Raw genomic sequence first — 15,237 nt, 5'->3', positions numbered from 1 at the left:
AAACACTGGCTACAATCCTTACCTTACTGTGATTTAGGAGTCGACTCAATCTCGGGACAGCCAGCTGCCGTCAGAGCTTTGACTGGGATGCTGTAGTGCAAATCAGAACAGGTTTTAACATGAGGCACGGGGCTGTATGGGTCTTCTGCTTTTTCGTTTAGTGATTACAAAATTAAGATAATACTGTCACCTCCTCCAGAGGGTCATTGTGAGAACTGCAAGAGAATAGTGAGTATTACAATGCTTAGGACAGTATTAGGCACACAGTAGAGTGATGGCTTTCATAATTAATCATTGTGACTTCAACAAGGACATTTTTCAAGGAATCAAATATGATTTTAAAGAACTGGCGAGATGAGCGTGAGAAGGGATCTGAACACAGAAAAGCCCTCTGCCCGGCCCTCCTGTGCAAGGTCATGTTTGTTGCTCTGGGTGATGCATGGGAGACGTGACCAGGCCATTTAGCACAGGCCTAAAGGGGGGAAGAGTCACTCGTCCGTGTGACAACTGTCATGCATCAGGATATACAGAACACCGGTGACCCCTCCCTCCATTCACTGAGTGACCCGTTGAAGTGGGAGGCCGCCCTGCCCACAGGCTGAGCATCCTCCCTCAGCCTTGAGTAAGGGGATGTTGGTCTGGCATCACACACCTCGCGCTGTGCCAGGCAAGTGGCCTCCACCTTCACTCAGCAAAGAAGTTTGCTCTAGCCCTGGACTTGGGCGTGACCCAATGGGATTGGACAACCCCCCTTTGGAACCCTATCCCCTGCCTTATTTGGTGAAGAACATTCCATCGAAGCTCCTTTGTGTGTCCCCCCTATAAAATAAAGAGATTCCAGGTGCACGCTCTCTTTCCAGCACTGTCCAGCCTGGAAGCTGACCCTTAAGGTCACAGAGCCGTCCTACTCTCAACCTGAGAAACTCAAGTCCGTGTGTTGCGTGATTTCTTCGTTGTTTTCTTATCTTAATGTTGCAGCCAGCTCTTCTGAACCCAGCTCATCTCCTCAGTGCAGGTGCTGGCGAGACCTGACACTTCATCTCTCCCTTTACCTTTGAACAAACATAATGCCACCTGACATAATGCCAATGTGGGCTTAGGTGTGCTCTTCCTTTTCTGGTATGCAAGTGATCATCTGGGCTCAGTGTCCTCAGATACCCAGGGAGCTCTTCTCCCAGTAACAGCAATGGATTGAACACCTAACGCCTCACCCGGCTCATTTTGTGACCTGAAACAAAGTCTCCAAGCTTATAAAAGGTTTTATAGCTGCACTTTGGCTACAGATCAAAAATAAGCTACTTGTCTCCAGGGAGGTAAGAAGCCAGGAGTGTACCTCATTAGCAGCAGGCTCCAAACAGCCTGACTCCTAGGAGTGACTTCCCCTGGGTTCCTTTCCTGGTCAGCTTGTGGATGACACCACTTTTATTGTCACCTGAGAAGTCTGTGTACCTGTGAATGAGAGTGACTGAGGAGAGATCTGAAAAGTCAGAAGCTCTGCCTACACAGGCCGGGGCCTGGCTGGAGTCCCACGCCTCCCTGCCACTCCCCAGCTATGGACCCCTGCCATCCTCCCACACCTCAGTTTTCTGAGGGACAGACCTTACTGCTCAAGTGGAGGCTTCTGAGGTTCAAGACATCTAAACTTTGGAAGAAGAAATGGAGATGGAAGCTTTTTTGTTTTGAATTCTCATGTAGAGAAAAATATTTCGCTAAAATTAAATCATACACCAGGGGAAATAAGATGAAAGTCAAGTAATTTTCTTAGGAATCACTTCAAAGTACGCCTTCAAAGTCAAACGCATATGACAGCACAAATAGAGTCAGCTGGTTTGACAGAGCAAAAAGGAGCTGGATGGAGAAGAACGGGTCTTGTGAACAAATGGGGCCGGGGCAGTTGGAATTTATAACAGGAAAAACCAGACGTGGAAATGCCAGCCCTCTGGAAGCTGAGGCAGGCAGATTGTAAGTTCAAAGTCAGCCTCAGCAACTCAGTGAGACCCTATCTCTAAATAAAATATGAAAAAGGGCTGGCGATGTGGCTCAGGGGTTACGGGCTCCTGGTTCAATCCCTAGTACCAAAAAACAGAAAAAAAAAAAAACCCCACACCCTCAAACTAGACATAGACTCTATGTATTCACAAAATGAACACAAAGAGATCCAGAGATCATACTGCTGGCACATGATCCCCACCACACAGGTGGGGCTGCACATGACAACTTCGTCTGAGGAGCACAGAGGGCAGGGACCCAGGCACTCGAGGGAAGGAAGCCCGGCAACACTTCCTCGGGCAGGTGAGCAAGGCCCACATGAACAGGAACTCACCTGGACTGCAGGCTCTGACGCCATCCCACGAGAACTGCTGGACCTCTGTGGGCCTCCTCCGTGAAACCCACGAGCACAGTCCAATCAGGAGGAAGAAATCAGGTCCCAACGGGAGGTCTTCTCCAAACACCTGACTGATCATCCTCAGAATTGCTCTGCTCATCAAAAACAAGGAAGGTCTAAAAGCTATCCAGCTGAGAGGAAACCACGTGGACAGGACAACCGAGCTTGATGTGCGTCCTGGATGGACTCCTGAGCAGCAGAAGGACATTAGATGAAACCCAAGGAGCTCTGACCAATGAAAGGCTCTGGGTCAATAACGGGCAGTGTGAGCCTGCTGACTTGTCACAGGTGCCACACCACCGCACGGCCTCGACGACGGGCCACTTGGGGTGCAGGGTATGTGGAACTCCGGACATCAATGCAGATTTCCTTAAATGAAAAACTATTCTTTAAAGTTTGTTTTTTAAAAATGAGGTCTTGTGGGTTCCAGACTGAGTCAGCTGTTTGGCTGCTTTGACTAAATGACCCGATCGACACAATTACAGAGGAAGAAGAGTTTATGTGGGGGCTCATAGTCTTAGTCCGTAGAAGGCTGGCTCCATTCCTCAGGCTCGAGGTGAGGCTGAGCATCATGGCGGGAGAATGGGACGAGGGAAGCAGCCCACATCATGGTGATCAGGAAACAGAGACTCACTTGCCAGACACAAATGTACACCCAGAGCCACGCCCCAGCTCCCACCCCCTCCAGCCACAACCCCCTTCAGTCACCACTCAGTTCATCCCAGGGAATCAATTCACTGATTGGGTTAGACTCTCACAACCCGGTCATGTCTCCTCTGAACCTTCCTGCCTCACACGTGAGCTTTTGGGGGACACCTCACATCCACACCTCACCCTCACACCAATACTATCATTTGGAAATCTCTCCCTCCTCGCTTCCCAGTAGATGGTAAGTGTGCCGAATATAACCCCACCTGCTACTTGGTTCTCTAAGGAGCTTCAACTTTGGAAATAAGTCTGTCTCATCTAACGAAGGACACCTTTGGAGGTAAAATACCACCCATCAAAACTAAGGACCAGAGCAGATCACGTGTCATGGTGAGCATTTCATCAACAAACCAGGAACAACCAACCTTCCTCTCCACAAGAAACAAAGACACTTAGACGGCTGTCTGCCTTGGGGACCTTCGGATTCCGCAAAGCTAACCTGCGCAGCGTGTACTGAAGGAGGCAATGGACGCCAGCCGGCGCGATTCTCTCGGTCACTCTTGGATTTGCTGCCTGTGAAATGTTTCCCTGGAGTGTGTTCAGACTTGCATTTGGGTCCAGTTTCCCCTCTGTGGAGTGCGTGAGCAGAGCCTCGAGGTTCCGCGTGTGAACTGGATGGCTGGAGCTGGCCTGCAGAGGCGCCCCCTGGGCTGTGAGTGGGCCCTAAGGCGAGAGGAGCAGGTGAGCAAGGAGGAACAGCAGCACCTCAGCCTAGGACAGGGAGGAGCTGGGAGAGACCTGCTCCCAGGGCAGTGGCAGGCAGGCACAGCAGGCGCATCTGGGGAGCTCCAGCAAGCCGGAGCAGCACCACCCACATGACCAGCATGGCCCGCCCTTCCAGGGCTGTGGCATCAATCAGAGGCATCCAGAGAGGGCTCTGAGGGTCAGTATGGACTCTCCAAAGCAGGGAGGTGGAGTCCCACTCACCTTCTCTTCCTTCTCCCTTGCCCGCCTCCTCCCCCTCTGGCTGCTCCCACCCTCCCCAAGAGTTTCTGATAACCCAGCCCCCAAATTACTCTTAATACCAATTGTGTGGGTCAGGCACAGCCCTGGTCTGGACATCCCATTCTAAGGCCTCTGAGCACCAACAGACCCTTCCAGAAGCGTGGGCTCTACGTGACCAGCCCAGCACAGCCCTCAGGTCCCCACCATCACACACCCCACACGTCCCTGGGGAATCTCTCGTCTCAGAACACAGCACGTGTCTCAGGGAAGAAGCTGTACCAGTCTTGTAAGGCGCTCTCTCAGGCTTCGGCAACGCTTTTGTAAATGCTAAAAACCCTGCCTACGCTCTTTAACCAGCTCCTGGAGATCTGTGTGCCCCTAAATGCACTGCCGCTGGGGGAGGCCTGAATGGCACAATGCAACAGCAGATTCCAGGGGCTCCCTTCTCCCCAGCTGGAACCACACAGCACTGAGTGGACGCGGATTTTCCATCGCTAAGTGGGGCGTTGGTTGAAAGCCACATGCATTACAGATGGGCGTTCCCGAAACTTCTCCAAGACCACAGTTCTTTTCCAGCCCATGAGCAGAAAGAGAAGAGGGCACAGGATGTGCTTGGTGGGTAGCCTGCGGGGAGGGGCCCTGCACGTCTCTGACAGCCACTCAGTCATGCGGCAGAGCAAGTGGCGTCACGTCACGGAGAGAGGACATAGGTGAGAGTGTGTCCTTCCAACTTCTTCCTGCTCAGAACAGACCTTGCTCTCTACCCTGAGTCCAACGCTGAGAGCGTGCTCATCACAGAACACAAGGGTCAAGGCGCAGTGCTCCTTGCTCCTATTGGTTAGGTGTCTTAGGCAGCTTTTCCGCTGCTGTCACTAAAAGACCTGACAAGAACAACGGTAGAGGAGGAAAAGTTTATTTGGGGGCTCATGGTTTTAGAGGTCTCAATCCATAGACAGCCGCTCCATTCCTTGGGGCTTGAAGTAAGGCAGGACATCATGGCAGTGGAGTGTGGCAGAGGGAGCAGCTCACATGGAAATCAGAGACCAGAGAGAGACTCTACTTGCCGGATACAAATATATACCCAAAGCCACTCCCCAATGCCCACCTCCTCCAGCCACACCCCAATGCCACCTCCTCCAGCCACTCTCCACCTGCCTCCTGTTACCACTCAGTTCATCCCATCAGGGGTTAGTTCACTGATTGGTTAAGTCATTTCCTCTGAACCCTCTCGAATTGTCTCACACAGGAGTTTCTGGGGGACACCTCACATGCACACCATGACATCAGGTGATATCTGCTTTAGGATTTCTCACTTATTGACAACGCGAACACACATGGGCACCGCCTGGTTTCTGAGTCTCACAGTATTGTATTCTTTCCTGAATCAGACAAAGCAGATACTGGGCAGGAAGGCGAAGGACCACCTGAATGACCTCTAAGCGGCCCACACCAGGTCGGCAGCAGCTCCCGCATCTGACCCGCGAGCTTGCTTCTGGGGCAGGCCTCGCCTGCTGGTTCCTGGAGCAGCTCTTCTCTCAGAGGAGTCACCTGAGAACCCAGCTCGTCGGGGCTCTAGCCTGGCGAACACGGACCCCACTGTTCCCTCACAGCCCTGGAAGCCGTTTGCTTACCTGTCTGTCTACACTGTGAACACCGGAGGGGCCAGAAGTGTGTCCTCTTGGTTTCCAGAGTGTCCACGCCAAGTGCAAAATAGCTACCCGCTATGTGTTCACCAGTGAGCGGAACAACAGGGCCTGGGGACTCAGGCCGGGGCTCAGGGGCACTCGGGTGGCAGACACCTGAGCTTCTGGATCCCAGGGGCCGCCCTCCGGCAGTGCCTGCACTTCATCGGCCCTTTACCCCCAGCCCAGGCGGAGCGAGTAAGAGAGTCTCCAGGGGGTTGCTGAGTTAGGGCACGGGGGACACGTAGGCACACGGACAACCCCACATGTTCACAGTTGGCCACTGTTGCAACACCCCACTAATACTCCTGGAGGCCTTCCACATGAGAGCCGCTGGCCGCGCGGAAGCAAGCCGACCTGCACCACGCAGAGAGACGGGGTTTGATGTCCCAAGGGGGCGCTGGCACCCATGGACAGCGAGTCCCGACCTGGGAGCACGTATAGGTCATTTGTATGACCCATCTCATTCCAAACCCTGGAGACAGGGAGGTCATCATTGCTCTCCTCACTCTTTAAGAGATGAGAGAAATGAGGCTGAGGCAGGGTGAGGACTTGCCAAAGGTTTTGCAGAAAGAGCTGAATCCTCTGCCCTCGGTGCTTCCCACGGGGACTGGAGAGCCACAGGACCCACACTCCCCGTGGCATGTAGGAGGGTGTGAGCCAGCACCACTAGGGAGGCAACCCCAGCAGCACTCGCCAAGTCAAGTGGTTCTCAGTGTCCCTCCTGTCCTCAGAAAGCCACCTGGACACAGCTCTGGGAGTTGAAGGATATGATTTATTTAAAAAAGACTTTCAGGGGGCTGGAGATGTGGCTCAAGTGGTAGCGCGCTCATCTGGCATGCGTGCGGCCCGGGTTCGATCCTCAGCACCACATACCAACAAAGATGTTGTGTCTGCCGATAACTAAAAAAATAAATAAATATTAAAAAAAAAAAAAAAAAGACTTTCAGGCAAGTCACAGCTGAACTTTACACAGTCATCAACCAGTGATGACTCATGCACAAGTTTCCCCCTGGGAATCCTCTGCAAAACTCTTCTGTGGCCAGCTCCAGGGGTCAAATGAGGGACTTCACATCCTCTAGCTCACGGTGGCTCGTTTCCTCCATGTGTGGCGAGGAAGCTGAACTCCTGAGCAGTGAGAGGCTTCTCTCTGGTCACTCACTTCATCAGGACCATTCAGCAGGATGGCCGTCCAGGGGTGCCTTGCACACTGGTGACACGCCTTTAGCCATTCGTGGCAGAAACGCTTTGCAGCAAGGATGGTACTGAGGGCCAGAAGGGAAAAGTGAGCAAGACACAGCTCCTGACCTTGCCAAGGACATAGCCCAAGACGATGACAGTCAGATGTGAGAAGAGTAACAGAAAATACAGACAGACATGGGACGAATCCACAGCACTGTCCCCTGTTCATTATGAACACGCGACCAGTGAAACTCCACTCCGGGGAAACCTCAGGAATGGGATCCTAAGTAGAGGAGTCATGTTCTATGTGTATGAGATGCCAATATGCACTGTACTCTCATGTATATCTAAAAGGAACAAATAAAAAATTTTAAAAGTTATTGGAGATACACACACACACACACACACACACACACACACACACACACACCCTGCCACCTGAACATACGGCATTCGTTACAATGGATGGGACACTCACTCTGGGTGCCTGGGAATGCGTAGGAGTTTGCCAGAAGGGAGGGTGCTCTGAGCAGGGTCCTGTGGGGCACAGGGTGAGGGATCTGGAGTGACAGCTGGTGCCACACTTGTAGGATGAGGCTTTCAGACCCTCAACAGACCTTGACTGCACGCTTCACTAAGGTCTCTCTCTCTCTTACACACACACACACACACACACACACACACAGCCTGCTGGGAGTCACCGCTGTCTTGGCTCTGTCCTTGATCTACCTTGGGACTTCTGGATGGGTGGCTCTGATCCCAGGAGCATGCCATGTGCCTGAGCACACTGTGGTTGTTAATCTGGGTGGGGTCAGGGGAATGGCTGTTGGTACTCCACAGAGACAACTGCAGCAGTGGTGGTGGCCATTGCTGCCCACAGTGGTGAGGGCTCTGTGTCTGTCAGCCCTCGAGCCCTGCTGGGCTGTCACTGTGGGGTGCACATTTTCTCCTGCTACCAGCTCAGCCTGCATGAGAGAAATGCTGATACAGCCCCCACACAGGGCAGCAATGCCCCTCAGGCAGCTGCCCACGGCCCTCAGTTCTCCCAGAGGCAGGTGGGAGCCCTCAGGGACTCCAGGCACCAGTACCCTCCATTAAGCAAAGACATTTGGCTCAAGGCCCGGGCTCAACCTTGGTGCAGAAGCCACCCAGAGCCGGGGGACAGCTGGGCTCCAGCCACGGAGCAGCTCTGTCTGAGAGCCTTGGTCATGGGTGCAAGGACCCAGGGGTAGGAAGAGCAACAGGGACAGAGCGGTGACCTTCCCAGGACCCACTCTGAAAAGGAGTTTCAGCTCTTGGGGGAGAGGATTCAGAGCTTCTGGCCCAGACTCTGGTGAGAGATGTGCTTCCCTGGCCCCAGGAAAAGCTTCCCCAGATCCATTCACACTTCTTCCAGGTGGTGCCCAGGGTTTTCCGTCTGATTTCATCTCACTCCACTTGGTTTTTCCCAATGCTGATCTTGAGTTTGGGGACCATGGGCTCCGGTGTGCCCAGGTGTCCCACTAGCCTGCTGGAGTTACGTTGGTGGCTCTCACTCACTGAGCGTGTCCGCACCCATCAGCTCAGGCTTGGGAGAGCTTCGAACAGTGGCTCAAGAGCCAGTTTCACAAGGAGGGAAGGAGCCCAGGCCAGGCAGAGCTGCTCAGAGCAAGACAGCCAGGGAGAAAGGGCACCAGGGGGACCTCCCTGGAGACAGTGGGGACACTCGAGTGGTATAGCACCACCTGTCTTCTCAGGGTCATCCAGGGGCAGTTGCAAGGAGTGTCATTGCTTTGCAAGTGGAGTGGGGGTAGGCAGCCAGGCCCCAGAGTGAGGTAACAGTTGACAATGAGCAGCCCATGCAGGCAGGGTCACATGTGTTCTTTAAACCACTGTCGGGTCTTCTGTAAACTGCTTCCGAAGTAGATGAGAAAGGAATGGGTGGCAGTTAATTTGTAGGAAATAAACAAAGGAGCTGATGGAAAATCTGTCAAAAGAAAAGGATGAATGGGACCAGCTCTTGAGAGGGACCGTCCACTAAGGCCGGTGTGAAGCTAGGAACGACAGACTTGGGTGTCTCCACTCCCTGGGAAGGGAGATTCCTTGAGTAGCACCAGTGCTCTAAGATGACTTCTGGCCAGCTGTTGACCCCAGTGCCCATCATGGGACCGACTTGTGGATGAAGCCCCCTTAGATAGGATGGCCACCAGGACAGTTCCGGAGAGGACCAAAACCCCACCACGAGGCAAGGAGGAGTCGAACCCCTGACTGGTGAAGGCTGCTGAAGGAGGAGCCCAGTTCTCCTGGTAAACAGCAACCAGTAACAGGGTAATAGATCTGGGGACCACCTTGTCTCCCCCGTGGTGCTGCTGGGAGTCAGTGCTCCCTCCCTCCCTCTCCCTCCCTCCCTCCCTCCCTCCCTCTCTGTCTCTTCCTCTCCCTCCCTCCCTCTCCCTCCCTCCCTCTCTCTCCCTCCCCTCCCTCTCCCTTTCTTTCTCCCTCCCTCTCTCTCCCCCTCTCTCCCTTTCTCTCTCCCTCCCTCCCTCTCTCCCCCTCCATCCCCTCCCTTTCTCCCTTTCTCTCTCCCTCCTCCTCCCTCTCCCCTTATTTCTCCCTCCCTCTCTTCTTTTCTCTCTCCCTCTCTCTCTCCATCTCCCCATCCCTCCTCTCCCTCCCTTTCTCTCTCCATCCCTCCCTCTCTCTCCCTCCTTCCCTCCCCCTCCATCCCCCCTTCCTCCCTCCTTCTCTCTCTCTCCCCGCCATCCCTGCTTGAGCCTCACTCTGCCTTACTGTCCCCTCACTTCCTTGCCATATCACTCATAATAAAGTTCCCCTGCTTGGCTTTTGCTGTCTGACTTTAAATTTTCTTTCTTAGGGAAAGGAGAAGGGTTTGCGGCCTCAGCTCAGGTTTCCCTGTGCCCCGGGCTGGAGAAGGGACACTGGGAATCCGGATCAGAGTGGGCTGTTCCCCACGAGGTGTGATGAGTTTGAAGACAGTGATCATAATGGACCTTTATAAATACCCATCTAACCGAAATGCTCTAGAAGTAGGAGATATTTTAAGCATGTTGCTGACTCTTAAATAAAAAGCAGTCAAAAGTAAAAAACAACAACAAAAAATGGTTTCCCTTGACCTTAAGAAGACATGTGTTCCTGGTACAGCAGCCCAAGCAGCCTTCTTGGGACTAGCATTTAGTTTTCAAAGAGCATTAATCCTGTTGCAGTTATTTTTTCCTATGGGAAAAGGAAAAGGAACATTTCAATAACTAAACTGCTCTTAATACTCATTTATTTAAACTCTTTTCTCATTTGGCTGAAGAGAAAGAAGTCACGTGACGTTTCTTCTGGGTGCTGTGACTCAGAAGGAAGTTTGTGGAAGGAGCCTGGCTGTGTCTCCCCAAATACTTCATATTTAGCATGAAAAGGATAGCTTTCTGTGACATTTTTAAAGTGATTTGCATGTTACTACTTGAAACGCCTAATATTTCAATCCTTTTCTCTTCTGAAAATACCTATGTTTTAAAATTCCTGCTTCTGCCTCCCTCTCAAGAATTATTTAAGAAAACAGGAAAGTGTTCTCAGAAGGTCGTTTGGGGTCGCTGCCTCTTCTGTGAGGCTCCCAGGTTCCCGCAGGGAGCGCAGCGCGAGGGGGGCTTCAGGAAACAGGTCCTGCTTGTTGTGGCTTTCCAGGCCCGGGTGCAGGACCGTGGACAAGGTGGGTGCTTGAAGAAATCAGAAAGAGCTGCACTGAAAGAGGCTTCAAAGTCTCCACACGGGGGTCCGTCCCCGGAACTGCAGACGTGCCCTGGAAGTGGCATGCGCCTGTTGCCCGAGTCCAAGGGGGCCACAGAGAGGATGCCTGCCCTCAGGGGCTGGCCACATGGCTCAGACTCCGCCAGTGCAGGGGGCCCCCCTCCAGCCCCACACCTCAGGCCCAGAGCCTCCAGGAGTCCACATTGGGCCCCAGTGCTGGGCACAGAGCCCAGGGACCCAGGGACACCTAACAGTGCCCCGCACCCTAGCCACACCCTAGCCCTGCAGCTCTCCTTAGAAACCGGTTCCCTCACGTGGCCCCAGGAGGCAGCAGGGTGGGTCGTGGCCCCTGGGTTCCTCAGAGGGGCGCCCCAGGCCTCCTCTCCGCCTGCTCAGCAACCCGCTGGCCCGGCTCTGGAGCCCTCTCCACGTGGTACCTTCCTGCAGCCCCCAGCGCCAGCTCACCCTGCAGCCACTCCAGGTTCCCAGTGGCTCAGGCCACGACGGTGGAGCCAGCGCTGGCCCTCCCTCCCCTCGCACTGGCCCTGGGGGCTTCTGTAGATGGGCCCAGGTGCGCCCGTGCTCTGGTCTGAAGCAGCCCCTCCGACGTCACCACACTGTGCACGGAGCCCTGGGAGCCCTGGGCTTCTGCCCAGCCACTGCCATTGTGGTGGTGTGCCCTAGTTACCTCGGGCCTAACTGCGCAGGGACCCCACCACTGGTGTCTGCTTCCACCCTGCCCTGCAGGCTGCCCTCAACGCGGGGCCACAGATATTCTGGCAAAGCCTGGGTCATGCCACATCACTCCTCTCCTCATTCAGAGGAAAGGTGAACATTTCACCTTGACCTCCATGACCCTGCATGATATGGTCACTCTGACCTCACCTGCTACCAAACATTTCACTACTCGCTGAGCGTGTTGGGAAGACCCCCACCACGGCCTTTGTCCTTCCTGCTTCCCCTGCCTGGACTGCTGTCGGCCCAGACCTCTCTGCCTGTCGAGCTTCACATGAGTGCTCCTCCCCGGAAGGCCTGCTGGCAGCCTGTGCAGAGTGCTGGCCATGCTGCCCTGCCCTCCCCTAGTGCTCTGGCCCCCTGTGGGTGGAACCCAGGGGTCCCAAGAGCAAGGGACAAAGACAAAGGGCCGTGCTCACTAGCATCCCAGAGAGGCCACCTGGGGAGCTATGGCACCCTCTGGCATCAGGAAACCACTGAGGCACATCCTCAGGGACACTGCGCTTGGCTCTGAGGAGCTTCTCACTCCTGAGGTCACAAGCGCCCCTTCAGTCACCCCAGGGTCTGCTGCAGAGGCTCTCTGCAGTCCAGCACTCCCACCTGGTGGCCATGGAGCTCAGAGCCTTCAGATCAGGTTGGCACTGTATCTGCCCCAGGCCTGCAGCCTACTCTGGTCCAAGGCAGACGCGGGGCCCGCGGCTTGAGGGGAGTGGGCTGTGGAAAGCAAGGGTGGTGTGAGGAGGTGCCGCAGGCTCAGCGGGCCCCTACCAGGCCTGCAGAGCACCAGGCCGGGCCAGGCCTGACACGGGGAAGCACTGCTTGCCTGCCCACCTCCAAGACCACGCCAGACACGCCAGCCAGAGCCCAGGCCTGCCCAAAGCCACCTGTGAAGAGAACTCTGGTGTTTGAGGACAAATCTGAGAGGTGAGAGGGAACTTGAAGGGCAAATTCCCTCACCCAGGAGAGGTGTTTCACCTAAGAACCTCGAGTGTGAGCCTACGAACTTAATACAGAGTGACAAAGTGGTCAGAAGTGCAGAGGTCTGAGCTCACTGCTTATCACATCGTGAAATCTCTACAGAGATGGGCTAAGCTGATGCACATGGAAGAAGCCTCAGTCGTGACTCCGGGGCTCTATCTGGAGGAAATCCATGAGTGAACACGAAAACTCTTCAGGCCCAGCCACTGTCCTCACAGCCCACATGCTGGGCAGGGAGCTGTGCAGACTCCCAAGGAGCACCCTGGCCAGAGGACAGATTCCTCAGAAGCCTAATGGGCTGAACCCTGCAGGCCCCAAAACACCAGGCAGCTCATGCTGCCATATATAGGTTCCACTGTCCGTCTCTCTCCTCCCTAAGGGCTCAGATGCTCGCTGCCTCGGTGCCCGTGTATTTTTGTATTTTGGGCTCCATTACATTGGTTAAGTCAAAGTCAGGCGACACCAGTCAGATTCATCCTACTGCCCACTTCCGAGGTTCACAGAGCAGACAGACTCCAGGTGGAACTCTCCCTACATCTCTCTGCATCCTGATGTTCTGCACAGGAGGCCAAAGGACCGGGGATCAGGCTATGTTTCTGTCCCTCCTGGCAGGAGGAGGCTGTGGCGTGGCAAGAAGGGGATGTGAGGAGCCTGGCTGTCCATGTGGGTGGGAGGATCGGGACCTGGGGGACAGCGCCTCCTGCAGGCACTTGGCCGTCTCTGCATGCACTGGTTTGGATTAAAAGTGCTAGCCTGGATTTTCCTGGAAGGAAAAATGCCCAGATAAAATTACACACACACACACACACACACACACACCAGATGTCATGGAGAAGGACAGTGAGAGAAGCAGACTGACAGGCTTTGACACAAAACAATGCTTGCAGAGGCCCAGTTTACAAAACACAGGTCCTAAATCAAGCGAACCTGCAATGGCAGGTGAGGATGAGACCCAGGACGGAATGCAGGAGAGCAGCAGGGAGAGTTCACCTGTGGGACAGGAACGCCAGCTAGGACTGAGCCCTCGCATACGGCATGGGGCAAAGCGTCATAAACAGTTTTCCACATTTTTGGAGCATTGATGCCACTAAGCCCTCAAGACAATCCTCTGGCGCTGGCATGTCAACCTGGCGGCACTGCCAGCCAGCCAGCAGGAGGGAGGGAAAATGCAAGGAAGAAGTCCAGTTCCTACACAGCAGGAGCATGGCCAGGCCTCAGGGCCAATGAGGCAGCTCTTCGCCCACCCTGCTGCTGCCCGCGGAAATCGGCCAGAGCCCCTGACTAGCCAAACCCAATGAGAAGGTACGGGGACCCAGGGACTAAACAACAGCACTGGTAAAGGTCACCCTTCCAGGGCACAGAGAGGCAGTGGGAAAGCACACCACATGGCTGGTCAGTTGGGGCACGTGGGAGCCCAGCCCCATCATAGAAGGCACCTGGGTGGGCGGTCATTTCCCCTCCAGTCCAAGGCAGAAGGTTCCCTGCTCTGCCATCCCCACATCCTGGTCCAAGCACGACGGAGCAGTTTCACACGCTGCTCCTGGAGGGTTTGAAAGGGAAAGGCACATGAGCAGGGACCTATTCCTTGCCACAAGGACCTGGAAACAGAGGGAGTCCCCCTATGGGGAAAGTTCAGCTGGGACATCCTGGGGTGGGAGGGTTCTTGGCCTTGGACGGCCACCTGCCCAGGTACGAGTCACGTGCTGGTGCATGCTGTCCTTCAGATCTGAAATGTTCCCAAAGGCCCATGTGGTTAAGGTGTCCTCAGTCTTGTGCCACTGGGAGGGGAACACTTGGGAGACAGGGCCTGACGCTAGCAGGAGAGATGGAGGAAGGCAGGCTCCCCAGGGCAGGCATACCCTGTCCCTTCCGACTCTCTCCTTGTTCCCCAGATACCATGAGGTGAGCAGCTCACTCCAATGTGCTCCTGCCTGCCACAAAAACTGGACCACCAAAGGTCCCCGCCCTGGGGCCAACCACCGAGGACTGAAACCTCTGGAACCACAAGCCCAAAGAGACCTCTACTCCCTACATATCTGGGGTCACAGTCACAGTGAGGGAAGGCTGATCCACCCAGCGCCCAGGGAGAAGATGACCATGCTGCCGGAGACCAGAGGGTGCGCACAGCTCCACCCCTAGCCCTCGCCACCAGAGGCAGTGCTGCATGGGATTCGCCCATCGGAAAACTCACAGTGGGTACTTCATCACTCTGTCTTGAGCTGAAATTCACAGGCCAGAAGGTGTCTTTCATTCAATTTGCAAGCAAATGGCTAGTGGAAATTCATCCCAAACACTGAACACCACCGAGGCGCTCAGGCAGGAGGACAAGACAGGTCGGACCTGGAAGGACAAGTACAAGATTCAGAACAAGATTCACAAAGGATGCAGGAAGGGTCGGGATGGAGGGCTATGCACATTTTACAGCTCCTTAAAAATCTACTACGACATAACCTCCAGAACAGAGCTGTGCGCACGGGTCCACACAGTAGAGGTCCATGCACTCCATGCCTGTGCCATCACCAAGGTGACGTTGTGGGGAAACAGGTCTGTGGGCCACATGGAAACCCAGGAAAAGGAGAGGAACTCTTCTGTTCCCCACCAGTCAAGCCCCTGGGACATTGCCTCTGGTGTGGGAATTCAAAAGCACCTCGTGCGTGTCCACCTGGTGAGGACTCGGACCACGTACTAAAGTCCAGGAGGTGGAGCTGCAGTGAGACCAGCACTTCTCCACACCCTGATGGAGGAAGGTACACAGCACCACTTCTCTGGAGCACCCTTTTGTCATGGATATTAAGGCCATGAAAAGTGTATGTGGCTTTCACCCACTAGTTGTGCCTCTGGGGAGGTAAAACAAGATAATCGGAGATGCCCACAGACAGGCTGGACCAC

The 15,237-nt window shown here is 54.5% G+C and overlaps 1 protein-coding gene across 21 annotated transcripts in view; it reads right to left on the bottom strand.

Annotated features, from left to right (window-relative positions):
* The window catches only part of LOC114084442 (annexin A5-like), a 45,051-nt gene that overhangs the window by 8,758 nt on the left and 21,056 nt on the right, over window positions 1–15,237 (bottom strand). For 6 of the 21 annotated variants that reach the window (XR_011708079.1, XR_011708077.1, XR_011708076.1 and 3 more), the window contains exons 8-14: window positions 14,540–14,688; window positions 13,785–13,888; window positions 5,671–7,250; window positions 4,319–4,920; window positions 2,324–3,757; window positions 1,334–1,449; window positions 23–215 (exon numbers count right to left, since the gene is read on the bottom strand). The exons of 1 other annotated variant lie outside the window; for it this stretch is intronic. Coding sequence is in view for 1 of the 20 variants with exons in the window: in XM_071614746.1 (XP_071470847.1) it covers window positions 10,435–10,604 (170 nt within the window). In the remaining 19 variants the exon portion in view is untranslated. Of the gene's footprint in view, window positions 1–22; window positions 216–1,333; window positions 1,466–2,323; window positions 3,758–4,318; window positions 4,921–5,670; window positions 7,251–10,154; window positions 10,605–13,784; window positions 13,889–14,539; window positions 14,689–15,237 lie in introns of those variants that run through there. 14 more of the 21 variants (XR_011708089.1, XR_011708085.1, XR_011708086.1 and 11 more) reach the window with 11 other exon arrangements.

This window comes from Marmota flaviventris, chromosome 7 (assembly GCF_047511675.1).
Source record: "Marmota flaviventris isolate mMarFla1 chromosome 7, mMarFla1.hap1, whole genome shotgun sequence".
Lineage (NCBI taxonomy): Eukaryota > Metazoa > Chordata > Mammalia > Rodentia > Sciuridae > Marmota > Marmota flaviventris.
The sequence above is the reverse complement of the archived record's forward strand: the minus strand, read 5'-3'. Positions and strand labels throughout refer to the sequence as shown.